This window comes from Typopeltis vanoorti, chromosome 2 (genome assembly GCF_054136105.1).
Source record: "Typopeltis vanoorti isolate ZY-2024b chromosome 2, IOZ_Tvanoo_1.0, whole genome shotgun sequence".
Classification (NCBI taxonomy): domain Eukaryota; kingdom Metazoa; phylum Arthropoda; class Arachnida; order Uropygi; family Thelyphonidae; genus Typopeltis; species Typopeltis vanoorti.
In genome coordinates, this window is record NC_143550.1 from 32907523 (window position 1) to 32929262 (window position 21740).

General features: G+C 35.0%; 1 protein-coding gene across 5 annotated transcripts in view; it reads right to left on the minus strand.

Moving 5' to 3' along the window:
* Positions 1 to 21740, minus strand: part of LOC150108908 (uncharacterized) — a 295478-nt gene that overhangs the window by 95392 nt on the left and 178346 nt on the right. For all 5 annotated transcript variants that reach the window (XR_016550111.1, XM_090410920.1, XM_090410911.1 and 2 more), the window contains exons 8-11: positions 17274 to 17363; positions 13165 to 13253; positions 12939 to 13017; positions 505 to 701 (exon numbers count right to left, since the gene is read on the minus strand). Coding sequence is in view for 4 of the 5 variants with exons in the window: in XM_090410920.1 (XP_090267046.1) it covers positions 505 to 701; positions 12939 to 13017; positions 13165 to 13253; positions 17274 to 17363 (455 nt within the window). In the remaining variant the exon portion in view is untranslated. The remainder of the gene's footprint in view (positions 1 to 504; positions 702 to 12938; positions 13018 to 13164; positions 13254 to 17273; positions 17364 to 21740) is intronic.

The window sequence follows — 21740 nt, forward strand, 5'->3', positions numbered from 1 at the left end:
CAAGTCAGATTTATGTTTATATGACATGTATACAACTTATGTTTATAAGACAATGTAAATTCTGGGTGTGCTAGGCATGCAGTTACACACCCATGGAATAGTAATATCACCAATATTATATTTTTGCATTTATTCCTGTTAAATTCCCCTAATTGTTTTCTGGCTTTGTGTGATCCCTAAAATTAAGCACAATATGCTAATGCTACCTGAAGAGGAAGTTTTCGACATGTACACATTGCATCACATTTGCGTTAATAGCTCAGGTGTGCAGCCACAAATACGGAGCCCTTTGAACAGACATACAGATGGTGCAGCAGACAGATGCTAAGCTTTAGTCAGTTTGTTTTGAAAAAAGGCAGTATGAATACAACAAGTAGAATAGTTATTAATAAATTTGTGTAGACATACTTTGTAATACTGAGCAGCAACCACAGAAGTCTGTGCTATGCAAGTTTATATATATAATATATTGAAATATTTATAAATGTAAAAAAAAAAAATCACCTGACTACACCTGTGTGACCTTCTGACTTCATCCAGTCTAATGTACTAAGACAGTGACCATTGGTGATATTCCAAAACTTAATTGTTCTGTCTAACGATCCACTTATAATTTTGGAATTATCAAACTGGAGGCAAGTAACAGCATCATGGTGGCCTTGTAAAGTAAGAATACAGTGACCTTCAAGTAGTGTCCATATCTAAGAAAACCCATTAAGCAACAAGTTAATAACCGCATGCTAAACAAATTGTACTTAGTAAATACTTAAAAGACAGCATGCTTTTAGGAAATGTATGTTAGTCCTTGAATTATCATTGAAACAACTAAGTTATTTTATGTTCTAACTCTAGTCAGCTATTTTACCAGATGAGAAAAATGAGGCACAACTTATCATATCTTATTAAATAACTTTGCTCTACTTCTTACCCTAACAATAAAAGGAAAAATCAAAATGAGGAAAGAGAAGAAATATTTTGGTAACATTCTACAAAGACAAAATGATAACTAAATGTGTAATTATAGGTATCGAACTAATAGAACAAATTAAAAAATAAAAATACTAAGAGGTCTTTAGGTGGTAGATGATTTTTTTTACCAGGCATGAAACCATGCTTTATTTTTACATCTGGATTTACAAATTATATAACATTTGAATTGATTATTTAAATTAGTCTGCCTTGTTCCTAATTATTTGTTTTTAAAAGTGTTTTCTTTACAACATCAAACCAAATTAAAAATACAACAGTTATAATGTAGAAGAACTCCTGGCAGATCTGCTATTTACTACTCTTTAAGCAACCCAGAACAAGTTCTCTAATGATTCTATCAACTGTGAGCAAACTATGTGTACCACATGTAGCAAAGAGGGAAGCAACAAAACCCTGCAAAGTCAGTGCAACAGGTACCACTAATTATAGAATTGCACATGTATCATAGTAACGATTCATTTATTATATGGATATTTTGTGTCATATATTGTATGATATCAGTGTGAGCAGAGAACAATAAAAAGGAAGGGGTAAAGCACGTGCATTACATTGAAATCCCTCTCTGTATAGTCATATGTTCATTGGTCAAAAACTCTTTCTTCTTAGCCATTCTTTTGTCCACTGAAGTATTTTCAGGACCTGGCAACTCATATATAGAAACAAATGACTTCACATCACTTGCCTTAGTGTCCCATAATGCAAAGCACATATCCTTGCAGATATGTATAATGCTATGCATTATGGGAAGGGTCACTAATCAGACCGGTTTCAACCTTTGAGGTCTCATCAGTGGAAGCCAGACCCAGAAGTGATACCAAGGTTGAAGTAATGCAGAAGTCATATTTCCATATACAAGTAGCCAAAAGGTGTCACACCTTATGACTAAAATATTCTGCATTAGAGATGGATGCTGAAAGTTTTTTCACTTGGTTATACTATAAATTAAAGATGCCAAGAAATTATATTCTTGGTTTAATCCTTGATTCCAAGTTTAAGCAAACAAAGTTTGCACATGAAGTAACTTCACGATTGGGCAACTTGTATATATAGAGGCTCATGACTTCACATCACTTGCCTTAGTATCCCATTAATAAAGGTTAAAACTGGTCTGAGTAGTGACCCTTCCCATAATGCATATCATTATACATGTTTGTAAGGATAGGTGCTTTGCATTATGGGATACTAAGGCAAGTGATGTGAAGTCATGAGGCTCTATATAGGAGTTGCCTAGGAAGTTACTTCATGCACAAACTTTGTTTGCTTACACTTGGATAAAGGATTAAACCGAAAATATAATTTCTTGCATCTTTAATTTATAGTATAACCAAGTGGAAAAAACTTTCAACATTCCTCTCTGTATTCAGAATGGTTTTCCTGTGTTTTCAAGTTTTAATGTCGCTGCTGCTTTTTTCGTATAGTTTATTCATTAGCCTAATATATTTCTTTTCTATATTCTGTTTCTCCAATGCTTCTATCATTTCATCTTGAAATATGGAGTCAAAAGCTTTTGAGTAATCTATAAAGATGGTCTGTTGTAGAAAATCTTTTTCTAAAACCAGCTCTCTACTGGTTGAGCTTCATCCAACTTGTCATTAATCTTTTCAGCACATTTTTGAAAACAGTTTATGTATTTGTGATAATAGGCATATTTCTCTGAAATTATTTATTTCTTGTTTTTGTGGATTAGGACCATAATTGCATTGTTTTGTTGTTTGATGATGTCATTAAATAACAAATTCAGTTCCTCCCATGATGTCCTTGTTTCTGCCTTTAGATGTTCAGCCAGTATTCCATCTTCACCTGGACTTTTTTGCTAAATTTCATTTCTGCAATTACTTTCTCCACTTCTTCCACCATTATTTCTGGTATCATCTCAGCAGGTCCAAGGTATCTTTATACACCTTAGTATAAAAGTCTCTGCATATTTTCATTATTTCATTTCTTTTGTATTTGATCTCCTTGTTTTTATTTTTGAGACATGTAATCCAGTTCTTTCCCTTATCGGTTTCCTTTCTTATTACTTTCAATGATTTATTCTCTTCTATAATTTCTATTACGGCTTCTAATATCATTTCTTATTTCTCTTCTCACTAGTTTTCTAAATTCAATAAACTCTATTTCTTCCCTAGTACCTTTTGTGACCTTTTCTTCTGAATTCTTTAGCATTTTGATGTATCTATTAGTTCTTACTTTACTTTTTTTTGCCATGTTTTTATCATTTCCACATCAGATTTCTCTATTTATGATATAAGATATATATATATATATATATATATATATAGGATACAGAAATGGGTTGATAACAGCAGTATTCTCTGTGGTTATCAGCATGGGTTTATTAAGGGAAGACCATGTTTCACTTACTTATGTACTATAACAAGGTGACAAATACCTTGGACAGGTGAGATGCATATACAGTAGTGTACTTGGATTTTGCAAAAGCTTTTGATAGACTGCCACATGACAAGCTGGTAAATAAATTGAAACAGATGGGATTGGATAACAGACTTCTGAGATGGATCAGTGACTGGCTGTCAGATAGGTATCAGAAAGTTGTATATGGGGGTGCAGTATTCCGAAGGAGAAAGGTCACTAAGTGTACAGCAGGGGTCAATTTTGGGTTGCTCGATTTGTATGTTAATGATATTGAGATGGGTTTAACTAGTGATATGCAGATGATGCAAAACTGGGGAGAGCAATGCAGAGTCAAGTAGATGCTATGGCTTTATCAGAGAGGACTTGAATAGATTATATGAATGGACAGGTGAGTGGAACTATCACTTTAATGTTGCAAAGTATGCACTTGGTGGAGAAACCTTAAAGGAAGTGGAGGAAATGAGAAATCTGGGAGTGATAGTGGTCAAGGACCTGTAATTCAGGGGCAACGTTGCATAAGTTGTGAAAACATCACATTGGATAATGGCAATGATGCAGAGGACCCTGACATGCAGAAATAGAGAAGTTAATGATGATGCCATTGTATAAGGCCTTGATCAGGCCTCATATGGATTATTGTGTACAGATTTGGTTGCCAGGTTTTCATGGATGAGGATATGTTGAAAAGGGTCCAGAGAAGATTCACAAAGGTAGTCAGTGGTCTTTGGAATGTGGAGTATGTAAGTTGCAGTCTCATGAATAGGAGGAAAAGGATATTATTGAGAAATATAAGCTAGTCAGGGGTTGTTATCAGATTGACATGGAAGAAATTTTCCATATGCTTTCTTCTTTTCCATAACTGCCTCTTGAACTTCCTGATTTCTGGTTTTTCTATCCATGCAGACATGTAGTTTTCTGACCAAATCAAACAATATTTACTTCAGTTGATAACTGAGTTTTCAAGATTTAATTCTTGTCTTCAAACTAAAATTCTTTCTTGAATAACATTTGAGTGTACAATCAACTTCTAAAAGCTGCTTAACTTTGATTCTTTTCAAAAATTATCCTATATAATAATAAAAATAAATTACTGTTGTCTTAATATATCACTATTTGATGGATATTATGAAAATCCTCAGAAGTAGCTTCTTTTTTCCAGGAATTACTGGTATGAAAAACTTGCACACAAAGGGGAAACTATAGCTCCTTCTGTAGACTGCGACTTCGCATAAGAGGAACAACTTAGATTTTTTTTTTAAAAAATCTGAACTTTGTCTTTTATCTATATATGTTAGCTCTGATATTTTATGTTATTCACCAATATACTGTAGGTAGATAATGTACATTTATGTAAACATTATCTTCCTACCAAAGAGTATCAAGTTCTTTAATTTTGTGTTCAACTCTGGGTATTTCAAAGTTTCTATATATATAAACCAGTTGATGGAACAGTGATGAGTTTCTTGACTGTTCCTCCCTCACAACAGTAACAGATTATGATATGATATTTGTGAACAGATTAATGATAATGCTGTTCACAAATCTGTGAACAGCATTAATGCCATTTATTCTCAGATACAGTGTACACTTGAAACAAAACAGGCTTGAAGAGTTCTCCATTTTGTGTGTAGGTGCGTCACACACATATACATCATACTCTCTCATATTTACATATGAATGAATCACGCACAAAGGGGTCACATGGTAGCACTCAACAAGATTAAAGACAAAATGCTGCACTAAGTGAATTGTGTTTGAAGGAAGTGCTTTTTGTGAAGGATTTCACGTAGTGAAAAACTATTGGAAAGAATTGCTGATATTGCTAGAGAGCTTGTAATCTCACATAGTATTGTATCCAGGCTTTGGGCATTGTTCCAAACCAATGGAATGTGTTCCAGATCTTTGCTAAGAGGACATCATCACTCTAGCATGAAGCAAAACAGATTTTTTGATTATAACAGCAAAAGTAATCAATGCACCATAAAAGATCAGCTTACAAGTCAGCACCATTCAAGCACAGGTAAGCATATATCTTGACAAACTATAGCATGACATCTGCGACAAGTAGGCTTATATGCAGGGGCGTGCTGGCCATATGTGCAATGTGTGTGCGATGCACACAGACGCCTGGATAGTAAAGGCGCCAGAGGAGGAAATACTTAAAAAAATTTAAAGGTGTTTTTTTATTGGAGGGGGGGGTGCCAACTAAAGTTGAAAGCAGGCTGCTTTCAAGCATATAAGCAGGGGTGCAGTCTACGTCCCTTTATCCACAGCTCATCATAGAGCACATTTTCAGTAGTAGTGTTATATCCCATAAAAATTGGACAAGATACAAAGGGGCTGTTGAAAATTTTTCCACTTGGTTTAATCCTTTATCCAAGTGTAAGCAAACAAAGTTTGTGCCTGAAGTACTTTTAGGACTGGGGCAACTCATATATAGAAGCTAATGACTCCACATCACTTGCCTTAGTAGCACATATTGGATGACTTGCAGACATGTATAATGCTATACATTATGGGGTCACAACTCAGATCTTGTTTCAGCCCAGACCTTTATTGAGGTCTCAGTAGTGGGAGCCAGACCCAGAGGAGATACTATGGTTGAAGTAATGCAGAAGTCATATTTTTGTATACGAGTAGTGAAAAGGTATTACACCTTATTATTAAAATACTCTGGATTACAGATAGATGGAAGTTTTTCCATTTGGTTATATTATAAATTAAAGATACCAAGAAATTATATACTTTGTTTAATTTCTTTAACCTGAATTATTTTCAGGACTGGGGCAACTTGTATATAGAAGCTAACGACTTCATATAACTTGCCTTAGTACCCCATAATGCAATCCAGAGTATTTTAATAATAAGGTGTGACACCTTTTAACTATTCATATATGAAAATATGACTTCTGCATTACTTTAAACTTAGTATCACCTCTGGGTCTGGTTCCCACCCATGAGACCTCAATAAAGGTCTGAGTAGTGACCCTTCTCACTACTCAAACCAGTCTGGGTAGTGACCCTTCCCTGTCCGTAAGGATATGTGCTTTGCATAATGTACTGTTTACAGATGAGAGTAGTTTCAGTCTTTCCTCTAATTCTAGATGAAACTTGATCTGCTGTGAAAGTGGCTTACCATTGCAAGAATATTCTTGAATATTACATTACTGAACTTTAATAGTGCACATGAATATTTAGGTGTTACCCTAGATAGAACACTCACATTCAAAGAACACCTAGTGAAAGTAGCTCAGAAAATAAAAACTTGTAATAATATAATTCAAAAGCTGGTGGGTTCAACTTAGGGGGCAGATGCTGAAGCCTTATGTCTATCAGCTTTGGCCTTGGTTTGTTCAATTGCAGAATACTGCTCCTCAGAATGGCTCAACAGTGTTCATACTTCTAAGGTGGACATACTTATTAAAACAATGAGAATAACAGGAACTATAAGATCTACAGCAAATTATTGGCTCCCTGTCATCAGTAACATTGCACCTCCTAACTTATGCAGAAAAGCAGCTATTGCTAAATTATGGACAAATTTAACCAACAATGTTAACCTAGCTATTCAAAAAGCAGGGACAAATATTCCAGGTGTGTGGTGCTCATCCACAAAATATCAGTATCATCGATATTATATTTTTGCATTTATTCCCGTTAAAGACTCTCCCAATTGTTTGCAGAATTAAAATTTAACACAATATACTAATGCTTCTGACTCCCACTGATGAGACCTCAATAAAAGTCTAAACCGGTCTGGGTAGTGGCCCTTCCCTTAATGCATACCATTATACATGTCCGCAAGGAGATGTGCTTTGCATTGTGGGAGATAATAAGACAAAGAATGATGAGAACTTGGTCCACCTTTACCACGAGTTGCCTCAGGTGCAAACTTTGTTTGCTTACACTTGGATAAAGGATTAAACTAAATTTATTACACTAATGCTTCATGAAGAGGGCACTTTTCGCCACGTAAACATTGCATCACATTCACATTAATAGCCTAGGTATGCTTTTAAAATGCATACACCTTTGAGCCCTTCAAAAAGATGTAAAGAGGGCGCAGTGAGTCAAATTCTTAGCGTTTTAGTATTTTTAAAACCGCTGAGAAGGCGAGATTGGGTGAGCTAACATTTTGAGCTCACCCAGTACCTAGCTGCTGTGATTAGTTATTGTGTCAACCAATCCAATTGAATGTTGTCACTTGTCATGCGCTTTCTGTATCCGATGGCTGTATTACAAACAGCTGTTACACATGTTTTCTGGAACTGAAAATTTGAAAGTGGATGTTAGGGGAAAAAACTTTTTTCCCTAACATCCAATTTCCCTAAATGTTTCTCTTGCTATGCAGTATAGCATTGTTGCAAAGTTTTTTAATGATATAGAGACATTTTTATTCTAGAATAAAAATCTATTCCTGAATAAAAATGAATATGCTGTATTATAAGACATTGTTGATCTACAACAAAATACCAGCATATGTAAGATTGATAAGACAGAAGAACCGCTGATACCAAATAAAAAAAAAAATGAATGTAGGATTCTCGAAAGTGTGAATAATTCCGATAATGATCGGATATGTATACTGAGTCTCACTACACAAACCAGAGGGATACACATAACATGGGCAACAAATTTTAAGAGATGATTTGCTGCTCCATGAAACAATATTTATTCCTGCCATTCTGTCTCCTCATAAGTTTTTCTTTTTTTTTTTTAAATTATGCCATCATAAATTCACTTATTCATGTCTAGACTTTATAGGACTGTGCTATTCACTCTACCCAGCAACTTATAGGACACACATATCACAAATGTTAATTATTAATAATTCCTTTACCATTAATGAAAGTATTTCTACTCACACTTATTCCTTCTTTTCATTTCCAATTCTAACGTGTCTTATAAATGATAGTTAACATATTTTCATCTTTGAGTATTTCAAATATACCAACCAACTATAGCATTCTCCTTTGTTGTTTTCTAATAAATCTTAAAACAAACACATTGTTCCTCCACTCTATGCAGAAGTATTGAAAGTTATCCTGCAATTAATTGCATTGGACCAATTAAGATGAGTGCTGATGCACTATGCACTCTCAAAACTTTCATACATTGATAAAAAAAAAAAAATTGCAATCATATGGTCATGGGCATCTGCAGATGGGGGGGGGGGGAACTTCCCCCAGGCTCGAGTAAAAAATTCCAAAAATTATAATCGTAAAAGTGATTGAGATATGTAACCTTAAATCCTCAACCATGGAAAACTTTGTCCATCTTAAAATTTTATTATGAATTCACCTGTTTTGGCCCACGGTGGGGTAGCCATAGAATACGTGTTTCATTGCAGCAATAAAACACGTGTTCCTGTTTTTGGTTCATCTTTTTCTGATTTGTGAACAGCGAGATAAGTTCGTTTGCCCTCTGTGTCCAGTGCGTCACTGAGTGAAGTTATAGTAAAACAAATTTTACTTATTAGTTTCATGATTTTTTTTTTTTGCTTTTAAACTGAAATAATTTAATTTAGGGATTAATTAATTTGTTGATTTTTAATAAAATATGCTGGTGAATTTTTTTTATATATGAAACTATGCAAAAAACTATTAATTCCGAATATTTTTTTTTCAAAAAATTAAAGATCATTAAAATCGACGTAAATTGAAGATAATGTACTGTATTTATAGTTTGTATCTCCCATAATGCAAAGCACATCTCCTTGTGGACATATATAATGTTATGCATTAAGGTTAGGGCCAATACCCAAGGTTGAAACCGGTCTGGGTAGTGGCCCTTCCCTTAATGAATAGCATTATACATGTCTGCAAGGAGATGTGCTTTGCATTATGGGAGATACTAAGACAAGTGATGAGAGCTTAGTCCACCTTTACTACACGTTGCCTCACTCCTGAGGATACTTCAGGCGCGAACTTTGTTTGCTTACACTGGATAAAAGATTAAACTAAGTTTATTATAGGTGTCAATGGATGAAGGGATTAAGCATGAAATCTGGAAAGAAAGCACTCCAGAGACAGCACAAGTTGAATAATGATAATAATCAGTTGCATGAAGGCAACTCATTTTGTAAGGACAGCAAAAGCAGATGAGCAGGAATTAGCATATCAAGTCCACTGATTTGCTAATTTCAGCTCAGAAAGTGTTTTCAATATGTGGCAAGTAGGGGAAAGAATAACTGTAGAGGACATAGTCAAGGTATTCACGAACAACTTATCAGTGTATTTCATTCTGATATGTGTAACATCATGAGCTCAAATTTAGGGTGAATGGGAGATGAACTGATGGTGGGAAAGCAAGAGGTATATGAGGAATTAAATAAACTTGATGTCAAGAAGGCAGTAAGACTTGAGAGATGTTAATGACAGCCTTAGCATACTTGCTTAATAAGACTCCTGCAACAGCACATATCCCAAAGGTGAGAAAGAAGAGAAAACTGTTCCATATCATAAATGTGGAGATAAGGATGAGGCTACAAATTATAGGCCGATCTGCTTATCTGGTTCAGCTGTTGGAGAGATTGGTAAGAGCTAAGTAGATAGATAAGTGAGTTGATAACAGCAGTATATCCTGAAATGATAAACATAGGTTTGTTAACACGTTCACTGCCAACTACGAGTATACTCGTAGTTGGTAAGCCAGCTACAAGTATACTCGTATGACGCTTACCGCCGGCAACGAGATTACTGTACTGACCTTGAAGAAGTGAAAATGCTTGACTTGTGGAGCTAGCATCAAAACTGTGTATTCTCATAGATGGTATATGCTCTGCACAAGCCAACTACGAGTATACTCGTATGACGCTTGCCACCGGTAACGAGATTACCGTACTGACCTTGAAGAAGTGAAATTGCTCGGCGTACAGGAACAGACCGTGCTGAAGTAGCGAGGCAGCGAACGTGTTAAACGAAGATGGTACCATGTGTAATACAATGTGATGAATGCACTGGAAAGTTGGTAACTAAATGATGTCAAACAGATGTTGTGGCCTTACACTTGGATAAAGGATATCTAGTGATATCCTTTATCCAAATGTAAATAGTGAAATGTATGATAGTGAAAATGTAGTGAAATAAATGAGTTTTGAAATCACATCAGATTAATGCAATGATGCAGATAACCTTGGCACACAGAAATATAGTTATGGTTTCATTGTATAAGGATTTGATCATGCCTCATATAGATTAGCATGTGCAGATTTGGTCACCTGATTTTCTTAGAATGAGGACATATTAGAAAAGTTCTAGAAAAGAGTGACCATGGTGGAAAATTGGGGTCTGAAGACAGAGAATGCAATTTGCAGAGCATCATGGATAGGAGGAGAGAGGGAAAACATCTCCTTACCAACATGATAAAGAGTTGCTACCATGTTAATATGGAAGAAATGCTACACTGAATGGGAAATGAGTAGAAAAAGAGGACTTACCTGGAAACTGCATAAAGAGGGCATGAGCAAGAAGCAGGTTCTTTTCAAAGAGTGTAGTGGTAGGTGAGTGGAATGCATTGTCTGAGAGTGAAACGAACATGCTGAATAAGCTTAAAGCACAGTTTGATCAGATCTGTGTGTGTGTGGCAGTGTGTAACTGTCATAAGCCTTTTGCCTCCATGGAGGGTCTAGTATTAATAATAATAGCAGGGTATTACTACAGTTTCATTTGAAGTCAACTGCCTCTATACACAGGTGGCCTAGATATCATGAAGATATCTCATATGCAAACTTTTGTTTAATCACTCTTTCATGAAAATAAACCAGAATAAAAGTAAATATAGTATAATTTATGTGATTGTTTTGCTTGCATGGTACCATAATATAATTTTGTTTTAACATAATTTTTCACTAAAATAGCCCAATTAAAACCCAAACTGAGTTGAGGAAACATTTCAGTAAATATGCTAAATTCAATAATTCCACTCAGCAGGAGAAAAGTTATTGTTTTGTATAATTTCATTTTGCCAAATTTTAGTCCAGCAGTTTGTAAGAATTTTAATACCACATTTATATTAGTGTAGAACCAGGTTGTCCCTATATGTCTATGCAAATTCATCATGCTCAATATTTTCTTCTCCCTTCTGGAAATTTCCTAACTATTCTAGTCTACCAAATTACGTAATCTTAAGCAAAAAATATACCACAGTAATAATATAAACGTGTTGACAGACTTATGTTTTCGTCGAACATGTTGTTTATTATTTTAACGGTATAATAGAACACAGAAACTAAGTAAATAATTAATTTATTAACTTAATGCTGATATTTCGCTGGTGTTATAACCAGCATCTTCAGAGCACAAAAACACTGTTTGTCACAATACGCAAGACTATAACAACACGGTGTACTTAAACAAAATTGTAGCAGCAACACAAAGACTAGAGTCCTGATTTTGGCACCCTCTATCTGAAAAAAAAAAGCTATCATATATTACTAGAGTCCTAGAAAAGTGCTAGTTTTTTCTTAATATGACTGTCTCCCAGATACATACAGGTAGATACTTACACAAACAATCACACCATCATCCTTCTCAACAATATGGCATATTAAAAACGCTAACCCATAGAGTGAGAGCAATCTGTTCCAATGACAAGGCTCTTACTGCTGAACTGACTCACTTACGCCACACCTTCTTGGCCAACGGCTACAATCCACATAAAATAAACAAAATACTAAACACTCTTAAGAAACCCCTCCCACCATCCACCACAGAGAACTACAACAAAACAGTCACCATCCCTTACATTAAAGGCACATCCGAAAAGATCTCAAGAATTCTCAATAAACATAAACTACGCACTACATTCAGACCATGTAGCAAATTAGCTACCCTCATCCGCTCACCCAAGGACAGCATTCCTCCTTTATCACATCCAGGAGTCTACCAAGTACCCTGCTCATGTAATCAAGCCTACTACGGTCAAACAGGAAGAACTGTGAACATCCGCATCAGCGAACATAAAAGATACGTCCGGAATTATCATTATGGGAAGTCGGGCCTAGCAGACCATGCTCTGGATACCCCTGCACACAGGATCAACTGGAAAAACACAAAAGTACTACACAGAAACCCGTATAAATCAGAGAGATTGTTCTTAGAGGCGACAGAAGCCTTAAAACACACTCCAAATCTCAACAAATATGGCTGTATTAACTTGCCGAAGATCTGGTTGACAGTCATATTAAGAAAAAACTAGCACTTTTCTAGGACTATAGTAATATATGATAGCTTTTTTTTTTTTTTTTCCCCAGATAGAGGGCTCCAAAATCAGGATTCTAGTCTTTGTGTTGCTGCTACAATTTTGTATAAGTACACCATGTTGTTATAGTCTCGCGTATTGTGACAAACAGTGTTTTTGTGCTCTGAAGATGCTGGTTATAACACCAGCGAAATATCAGCATTAAGTTAATAAATTAATTATTTACTTAGTTTCTGTGTTCTATTATACTGTTAAAATAATAAACAACACAGTAATAATAATTAGCTAACTAATGAAAATATATGTAAATTAAATAGTGTACAAATTTACTTAATCTGAAAACAAAGACCACCACACAATTAGACTGTTACCTTAATGGTTCTGTCTCCTGACCCAGAAATAATTTTCACTTCATCAAACTGTAAACAAAGTACTGCTCCTTCATGACCCCTAGAGAAGAAATCAATGGTCTTTGTTAATAAATCACATTAATAATTTCTTAATCATGTTAATAAACTGAATACTTTTGAGAATATAGTTAATATATTGCAATAATAAGTAAATGTTAATTTATTAAAAATAAATAAAAATACTAACCTGAGAGTAGTTTTGCACTGACCAGTTTTCATATCCCATACTTTTAAACTATGATCATAAGATCCACTAACTACTTTTTCCTCATCAACCTGGAAAAAAAAAAAAATTCTTATTAACATTTCCTTATTTATTTTTGTTTAAATAATGTAGTTTAGACAAATAACAATTCCTGAAAGGTCCCCAACTGACTAACTATAATTTTCCATATCAGAAAGCCTACATGGCAAAGTAAATAGCCTTTAAATGAAAATTTCTGAAACAGTTGGAATGTTCAGAATTAATGCTTGAAAAAGAAGGCCATAAGATAAGTGCATTATGTTTCATGTATGCACATTTGCTCTGTTCTGCAAAAGGAAATACCAGGTTTTGCCATAACTATGTCCATTAAGCTCTATTAGGGACCAATTGAGTGATTAAAAACTATTCATTTAAAGGTATCAGAATTAAAATTAGTCCACTCCAAGAGAAAGGGTCAGTCATAATAGGTCACTTTTCTATTTGCATCAATGAAAGTGAATTTCATTCTCTTTGCAACCAGCATGGTTGGCTAACCACTTTTGGTTGGCCAAATTCCTGCCTTGTACCCTCAATGAAGTGTACATGAAAAAATTACATCATTACTAACTTCCTATATACAATTTTCCTCCAAATCAGTCTGTTACTTAAAAAGACTCCAACATTATCAGATCTTATATTTCTATCGTCTAAGGCACATTGTATCGTATCAATCCACCTATATATTGGTCTTCTTCTGGGTGTTTTCCTGCCAACCTGGCAGATAACACTTGTTTTGCTAATCTTTCCTCGCCCATTCTATTTAAGTGACCATACCACCTGAGATTAGCTCTGCTAATGCATTCCTGGATGCACAATGTCAAGTTCTTTCCTAATATCCTCGTTTTTAACATGATATTGCCATTGATGCCATCTGTTCATGCCTCTAATCATTCTCAGGACTCTCATATCTGCAGTCTCTAGTCTTCGGTCAAGTGTTTTACTTCTGACCCAGCTCTCAGATCCATAAGTTAAAACTGGTTTGAACACTGTCTTGTATACAGCTAATTTAGTGTTCCAACTAATTTCTCTCTTATTCCATATGAATTTATTCAATTGACTTCCTACCATACTAGCTTTTGTTGATTCTGTTGCCTATTTCCATATTTAATTTACCATCTTCACTAAAAATCGTGCCAAAGTAGCTGAAATGTTTTACTTGTTCCACAGGTTCTCCGTTCACAACGTAGTTGACATTTTCAACGATTCTGCCTATTTTCATTGTCTTTGTCTTTTTATTGCTGACCTTCATACCATATCTATTACAACAGTTATTCAATTTAGTCAGGGAATCTTGCAGACTTGTAGCGTATTATTTATAAGTATAACATCGTCCGCATAAAGCAAAGAGCTGACATTAACATCTCCAATTTTGATATCATGTTTAATACCACTTTCCTTCATAATGTGATCCATATAGATAATGAATAACAGGGGGGGATAATGTACATGCTTGTCTCACACCAGATTTAACATTAAACCATCTTCCTGTACTTCAATTCTAACTGCTGACTTACAACTCAAATACAGATTAAGTATTGCTTGATATAATGCCCCATTGACACCATATAACTGTAGCATATTGAATAGCTTCTCTCTTGGCACCTTGTCATATGCCTTTTCCAGATCAACAAAACTTAAATATAGATCTTTGTTATATTCCCATGATTTCTCCACTATTTGTCATAAAGTGAAGATCTGATCCTGACAGCCTCTATTTGGCCTGAATCCAGTTTGTTCTTCACCAAGCTTTTCTTCCACAATTCTTCTCAACCATTTCTCAAGTATACTGGCATAAATCTTACCAGGAACACTCAGTAGGGAAATACCGCTATAATTCTCACATTCAGTTTTATTCCCCTTTTTATATATGGGTACTATGAGAACTCTACTCCAATCATTGGGAATTTGCCTCTCTGTCCAAGCCTTCTGACCTATGCAGTGCAGCCACTGTAAGACTTTCATACCACCATACTTCAGCATTTCTGGTCGAATATCATCTACTCCTGCTGCCTTTTTCTACTTCAAATATGGATATATATACTGTATGCCTGTTGAATGTTATTTACCACTGTACTATCACTGCTTGTTTCATTAGCATTTTTCGAAGTAATTACTCCCTGCTTCAAGGATATTTTTTTCTCCCGTTTTCATGTCACCTTTATCATCTCTAACTCCTTTTACAGCACTCTTTCCTCCATTCCTAAGCTTCTTCAACAACCTCCAGAATATTTTGTCACCTTGATATTTATTTTCTATGTTCCTGCCAAAGTCCTCCCATGACTTTTGTTTAGCTTTCTTACATTTGTCTTTGTATTCTCTAAGAGCACAAGCTGACTTATTTGCCAGGAACTTTTCATATGCTTTCTTCTTTTCCTCCACTCTCTTTAACTTCCTGTGTCCACCATGGAGTTCTGATTTTTCTATCCTTGCAGACAACCTCATCACATGCCTCTGACTGAATCAATCACGGTTTTCTTCAGGGCTTGCCACTGAATCTCCAAGGTTTGGTTCCTGTTCTCAAACTCTTTCATTTTTTCTTCAATAATCTCTGTGTATTTTAGTCTACAGGTCACATCTGAGGGCTGCTCAACTTTTATTCGCTTTAAAACTTTCTTACATGTCATTCTTTTCAATATGAAATTCAATTTTATCCTGCTCAAGACTAAACAGTGATCACTTCCAATTTCAAATCCTCTGTACACTCTGGTGTCCTGCACCAGGGAGAAAACATCACTATTAACAATAACATAGTCAATGAGACTTTTCTTATTCCTTGCCTCTTCTCTCCATCTGAATTTGTGCAAATTTTTATGTTGGAACATGGTGTTAGTAATAACCAGTCCAAGTCCTGAGCAGAAATTCAACAGGTATTTGCCATTATTATTAGCTTTGCTCTTTTCTCCAAATTTTCCCAATATATTTTTGTATGTATAACAACCATTTCCTACTCTATTTAGATCCCCAAACAAGGACCAACTTTTCCTTTTTCATTGTGTCAGTTGCTTTCTCTAAAGACTCAAAAAATTCCTCCACTTCAACCCTAGTAGAACCTTCTGTGGGACCACAGGCACAAATAAGTCTCACTGTCCAGTTCCCCATTCTGATATTTGCCCACATCGCTCTACTTGAGACTGTCTGCCATTCAAGAAGATTAGCCTTGTATTTAGTGTTGAATACTATGGCTACAACTTCTTTTCCTTGATTTTTATTGCCTGAATATAACATATGTTATTGCCTGAATATTTATTGCTTAGAAAGATCTCACCAGTTTTTGCCTTTTTTGTTTCAGTCACCCCTATTATGTTGATGTGGTACTTATCTAATTCTTCAGCTAGCTCCATTTCTTTGCCATTCAGTCTTCTGATGTTGATAGTACCAATCATTAACTTTGGTGATGTTGAGTTGGGGTGTGTTTTCAGATTTGTTCCAGTAGCTGACTTTTCGCTGTTCGCCCTGGTTCGCTGGCGAAAACAACGGAGGCCTTGTTTAACCGGGCAACGCTCCAGCCAGCATGAAATTTTGTCATGTTGTACCATCATTTTGTATTTTGGTTTAAGCCAATGAGAATACAATTTGATCGGCTAAATCCCAAATTGGCAGCCCATCCTCGTTCGTTCAGTATCCAGGTAGATACCCAACAGGGTGCACCACAAGAAGGTGAGAATTGGACATTAGGTTAGAAGCCCTGTTCGGTTCTCTGTATTCCTTTAAAGGCTATGTGGAGTTCTCCTCTCAGTTATACAGCTTTGGCCATTAAGCACCCCCTGGAAGTGTCAAATAATAATAAATATTCACTACTTGAGTCGAATAAGTTTTTGGTTTGAGAAGAAACCAAAAATTTATTAGACTCATGTTTGAGATAACAGAAAAAAACTAAGAATTAATAAATAAATAAAAAAAAGTAATGAAAAGAATTTTTGCACATCACATATCTACATAACTGGAAGTGAGTGAGTGTGTGTGTGAGAGAAAGAGAGAAATTCAAGTATTACTTTTTTCATGTATGAACTTGAAACTAAGTCTAATTGATTAAATTAAAAGAAAATACTAACTTGGAGACAACGAACTGTGTCTGTATGGCCGACCATTGTCACCTTGCAAGCTATACTGGACCAGGTATGTTGAGTGCTGAGATCCCAAACCTGAAAGACAGCAGTTGCTATAATCAATTATTTCATTCTAAATCTAAGACTAGAAGGGAAATCAACCTTTTATAGGATGGAATATAAGGGGAAAAAAGATAGGGTGAAAGGGCGGGGGGGGGGAATCACCTTCTTAAAGGTTGATTCCCCTATCTTCTTTGTTCTAGTCATCTCTTCAAGTAAACATTTATCTCATGTCATCTCTATTTGTCTATTCTTATTCTTTGTTCACAAATTTCCCACCCTAAATCCCTTTCTACTGTCCTTCCTCAAAAAACTTGACTCTCATTGCTCCATCATTCTAACTTAAAATATTCTTTCCTCCTCACACCTCATCTCTATTTTTTAAAGAAAATACTAAACAGCAACTATTTGAATGCATAACCCATTTATCAATAACAATAAATTATATTCTCTTTAATCCCTTATCCAAGTGTAAGCAAACAACTTTGTGTGTGTGAAGTAACTTCACAACTGGGCTACTTGTATATAGAGGCTAATGATTTCTTCACAACATTTGCATTACAGGCAATTGATGTGAAGTCATTAGCCTATACATACAAGGTGGCCCAGTCGCAATGTTACTTCACACACAAACATTGTTTGCTTCACTTGGATGAAGGATTAGACTGAAAATATAATTTCTTAGCTTCTTTAATTTATAGCATAACCAAATGTAAAAATGTTTATCTATCTCTAATTCAGAGTATTTTAATAATAAGGCATGACACCTTTTTGACCACTTGTATATGGGTAATATACATACAGCTTCTGCATTACTTCCATCTTGGCATCTCTTCTGGGTTTGGCTCTCACTGATGAGACATCAGCAGTGGGAAAAGAATTTTGATTTTTATAATTAAGGAATTAAAATACCACTTATAGAAGGTTAGGAAAAAACATGGATTTGAAAACCAGCAATATGACATACAAATGCTTTACAATATTGTATTGTGGAAATTTTATTGTTCAGTCAGATGATTCAAAATTTCTCAAAATATACTGGGCTAGAGATTGGAAAACATCAATATTCATCGCAATTCCAAAAAAATAAAATCCCAGAAATTGTGAGAATTATAGAACTGTCGCTTTAATTTCACATGCAAGTAAAGTTATGCTCAAAGTGATCCAACAAAAGTTGGAGCCACATGTGAATAGAGAAATGCCACAAGAACAGGCAGTCTTTAGGAGAGGTAGAGGAACTAAAGACCAAATAACAAGCATGAGATGGATTATGGAACAAACAAGAGCATTTCAGAAGGAAGTATTCATCTGTTATATTGATTATAAGAAAACTTTTGATTGTGTGAATCATAATGGACTGTGGATTTTAATGAGATCAATGGGAATACCTGAGCATCTAATTCTCTTGATAAGAGAGTTGTATGACAACCAAGAAGCTTCAATAAAAACAGTCTATGGAGAAACAGACAGTATTTAAGTGGAAAAAGGGGTGTGGCAGGCTTGTATACTGTCACCCTATCTTTTTAATATTTATAGTGAATATATTATGAGAATGGCTAACTTAGACAAAGATCAGCTGGAATTAAGATTGGCAGCAGATTTATTTATAATAATTTAAGATATGCAAATGATACAATCCTCATACAGAAACTAAGGAAGATCTTGAGCGAGTGATTCTATTGGTTAAGAGGGAAAGTAACAAAGCCAGGCTTTTCTTTTAAACATCAGCAAAATGAAAGTGATGGCTTTTGGTAATTTAAATGAATTTATAATAGAGGAAGATAAAATAGAAATTGTTGAAAGTTATGATTTACTGGGGTCCAGAATCGGAAATGATGGTAAATGTGAAGATGAAATTAAAAAAAGGATAGTCATGGGGAGAAAAAAAAAAGCTATGTTAAACCTGACAAAAATTATGAAAGGTAAAGATGTAAGGCCACAAAAGTTAGAATTGTTAAAGCAGTGGTATTTCCAGAAGTGATGTATGGATGTGAAAGCTAGATTATTAAGAAGAAAGACATAAAGAGAACTGATTCATTTGAATTATGGGTGTGGAGGAGACTATTAAGAATCCCATGGACTGCAAGAATGAGTAATAAAAAGATTTTAGTGAGTATAAAGACAGAATGCTCTTTAGAAGCGATGACTTCTGTTTAGCGTCAATGTACTTTGGACAGGTTATGCAAGCTGATGAATCATTGGAAAAGGCAGTTATGTTGTGGAAGATTGAGGGAACGAAAGAGTTGAATGGATAACATAAAAGAACTTACCAACTTCAACTTACAATTGCTGAAAGAAAGGATAAGAGGCCAAGTAGGATGGAGAGTGCCAAGAGTTGAAAATGACTGGATGGCACATAACAATGATTTTTATATTTAGAAAGAAGCATTCTAGGAGATATCAAATTTTTGGATAGGTGGTGTAGACTATCCATATTATGCAACATTCAACAGCTAGAAGATAAAATTCTGTCTATTTTTACTATGATTGTTTTTTAAAATGGCTCCATGGTCTTATAGTCATTTGCAGGGATGACTAGAGAGCAATCCCAGGCAGAAAAGACCAACTGAAAGCAGTTAACTCAGATAAGGCTAACAACCTAGGTATCAGTCATCTTTGCTTTAGTTTCAATTGGATTTTGGTTGATTATCTACATGAGACTGGTGAAAAAGGAAAGCCTTTGGCTATATGATGATATAAAAGAACTGAGGTTTTTTTCCTTAATTTCTCATACTACTTATCTGTCTTTTCTTTCTCCTAATACTATCTCCCAACAGTATTATTTCCTTTACTTTTTTCCCTCAATGAAGGTCTAAACCAGTCTGGGTAATGGCCCTTCTCATAATGCATTACATTATACACATCTGAAAGGATATGTGCTTTGCATTATAGGATACTATGCAAATAATGTGAAGTCATTAGCCTCTATATACACAACTGGCCCTATTGCAAAGTTATTTCACACATAAATATTATTTGCTTACACTTGGATAAAGGATTAAACCAAGAATATGATTTCATGGCATCATTAATTTATTTTCCTTCTTAATAATGCTAACAATATATTTCTTTATTTAATTAATAAAATTATGAATATACTATTGGTACCGATGGAATTAGCTGAAGCAACTAAGGCTATGAGGCCAGAATGTCTCTTAATGGAACATGTTCTTAGGCTGATTTGTCTGTTTTGCAGGAGGAAAAAAAAAACCTTGTCATCTCCATGAGACCATGAATTGCAAAGTCCTTACAAATGTCACATTATCCCTGGAGGCACTTTAAAAATCTGGATTCCCCCATTCCCCTCTGACCTTTCATAATAGCCTGTCATGTCAAACATATATGCAAAAAATAAACATGTAATGTAATTCAGAAAAAAAAAAAAAAGGATAAACATCCTATATTAAATACATAAAAGATACATACGTTTTACACCATATTTTACAATTTGAAAGCCAGCATGATTTTTAAAACATGCAAACCAACCACTACTTGCAGCAAATGACTGTTCAGGATAGTTTCTCTTAAGGTCCTCAAATAAACTGCTTGCTTTAGCTTGTATTGTCATAAGGTTCAAAGGAACATATTTCTCGATCCGGTCTTCCATAATGTCGTAAGCAATTTTTCTAACTCCATTAGTGCACCTTCATTTTTTTTTTTTTTGTTATTATGGTTGTTTTCATGCTGGCTAATGCTTTTAACATGTTCTTTTATATGTGAGGCATCCTTTACTATGGTATTTACTGTCGATACTACAAGACAGAGTTCATGTGCTATATCTGATAAGCTTTGTCCACCTTCATATTTCTTTATTATCCGTAATTTCATCTATAGATTAATTGTAGTGCATTTGCAAGATGGTTCATGTTTTGACTCAAGGGCACATTTATAACCAGCCGTTGTGAATAATATTTAGAAAAAACACTAAATTGTGAAAATAAGTACAACATTATATATGTGCATTCGCAACAGGGATGATGCAGCATATGGGGTTCAGCAAATTTTTTATGTAAGTACAGATTGGATCTGTCTCTCTCTCTCTCTCTCTATATATATATATATATATGCATAATCTGAAATGCTGCTCCTCTTAAATACCCAACCCACCTCAAGAACTCACTTTAGTAAGTAAGGGAGTGGCAAAACAAGGTACCTCATGCTGGACTGTGCCTTACTTCATATTAATATACATGAAGTAAGGCACAGTCTTCTGTTATATTATCTGAAGACTGGTCCCTGCCCCTCTTTCTCTCTCTTTTATTCTTACTCCCTTCCCCCCAAAAGCTATTAGAGTATTTGAGGGTTACAGGTGAACCTTTTCTATCTTACTTTGTTCTTGTGCAGAGCGAGTCTGCCTTCTCTCCCACCATGTCCAGCTGCATAGTAAATAACTGTGATAACCTGAGCACAAAT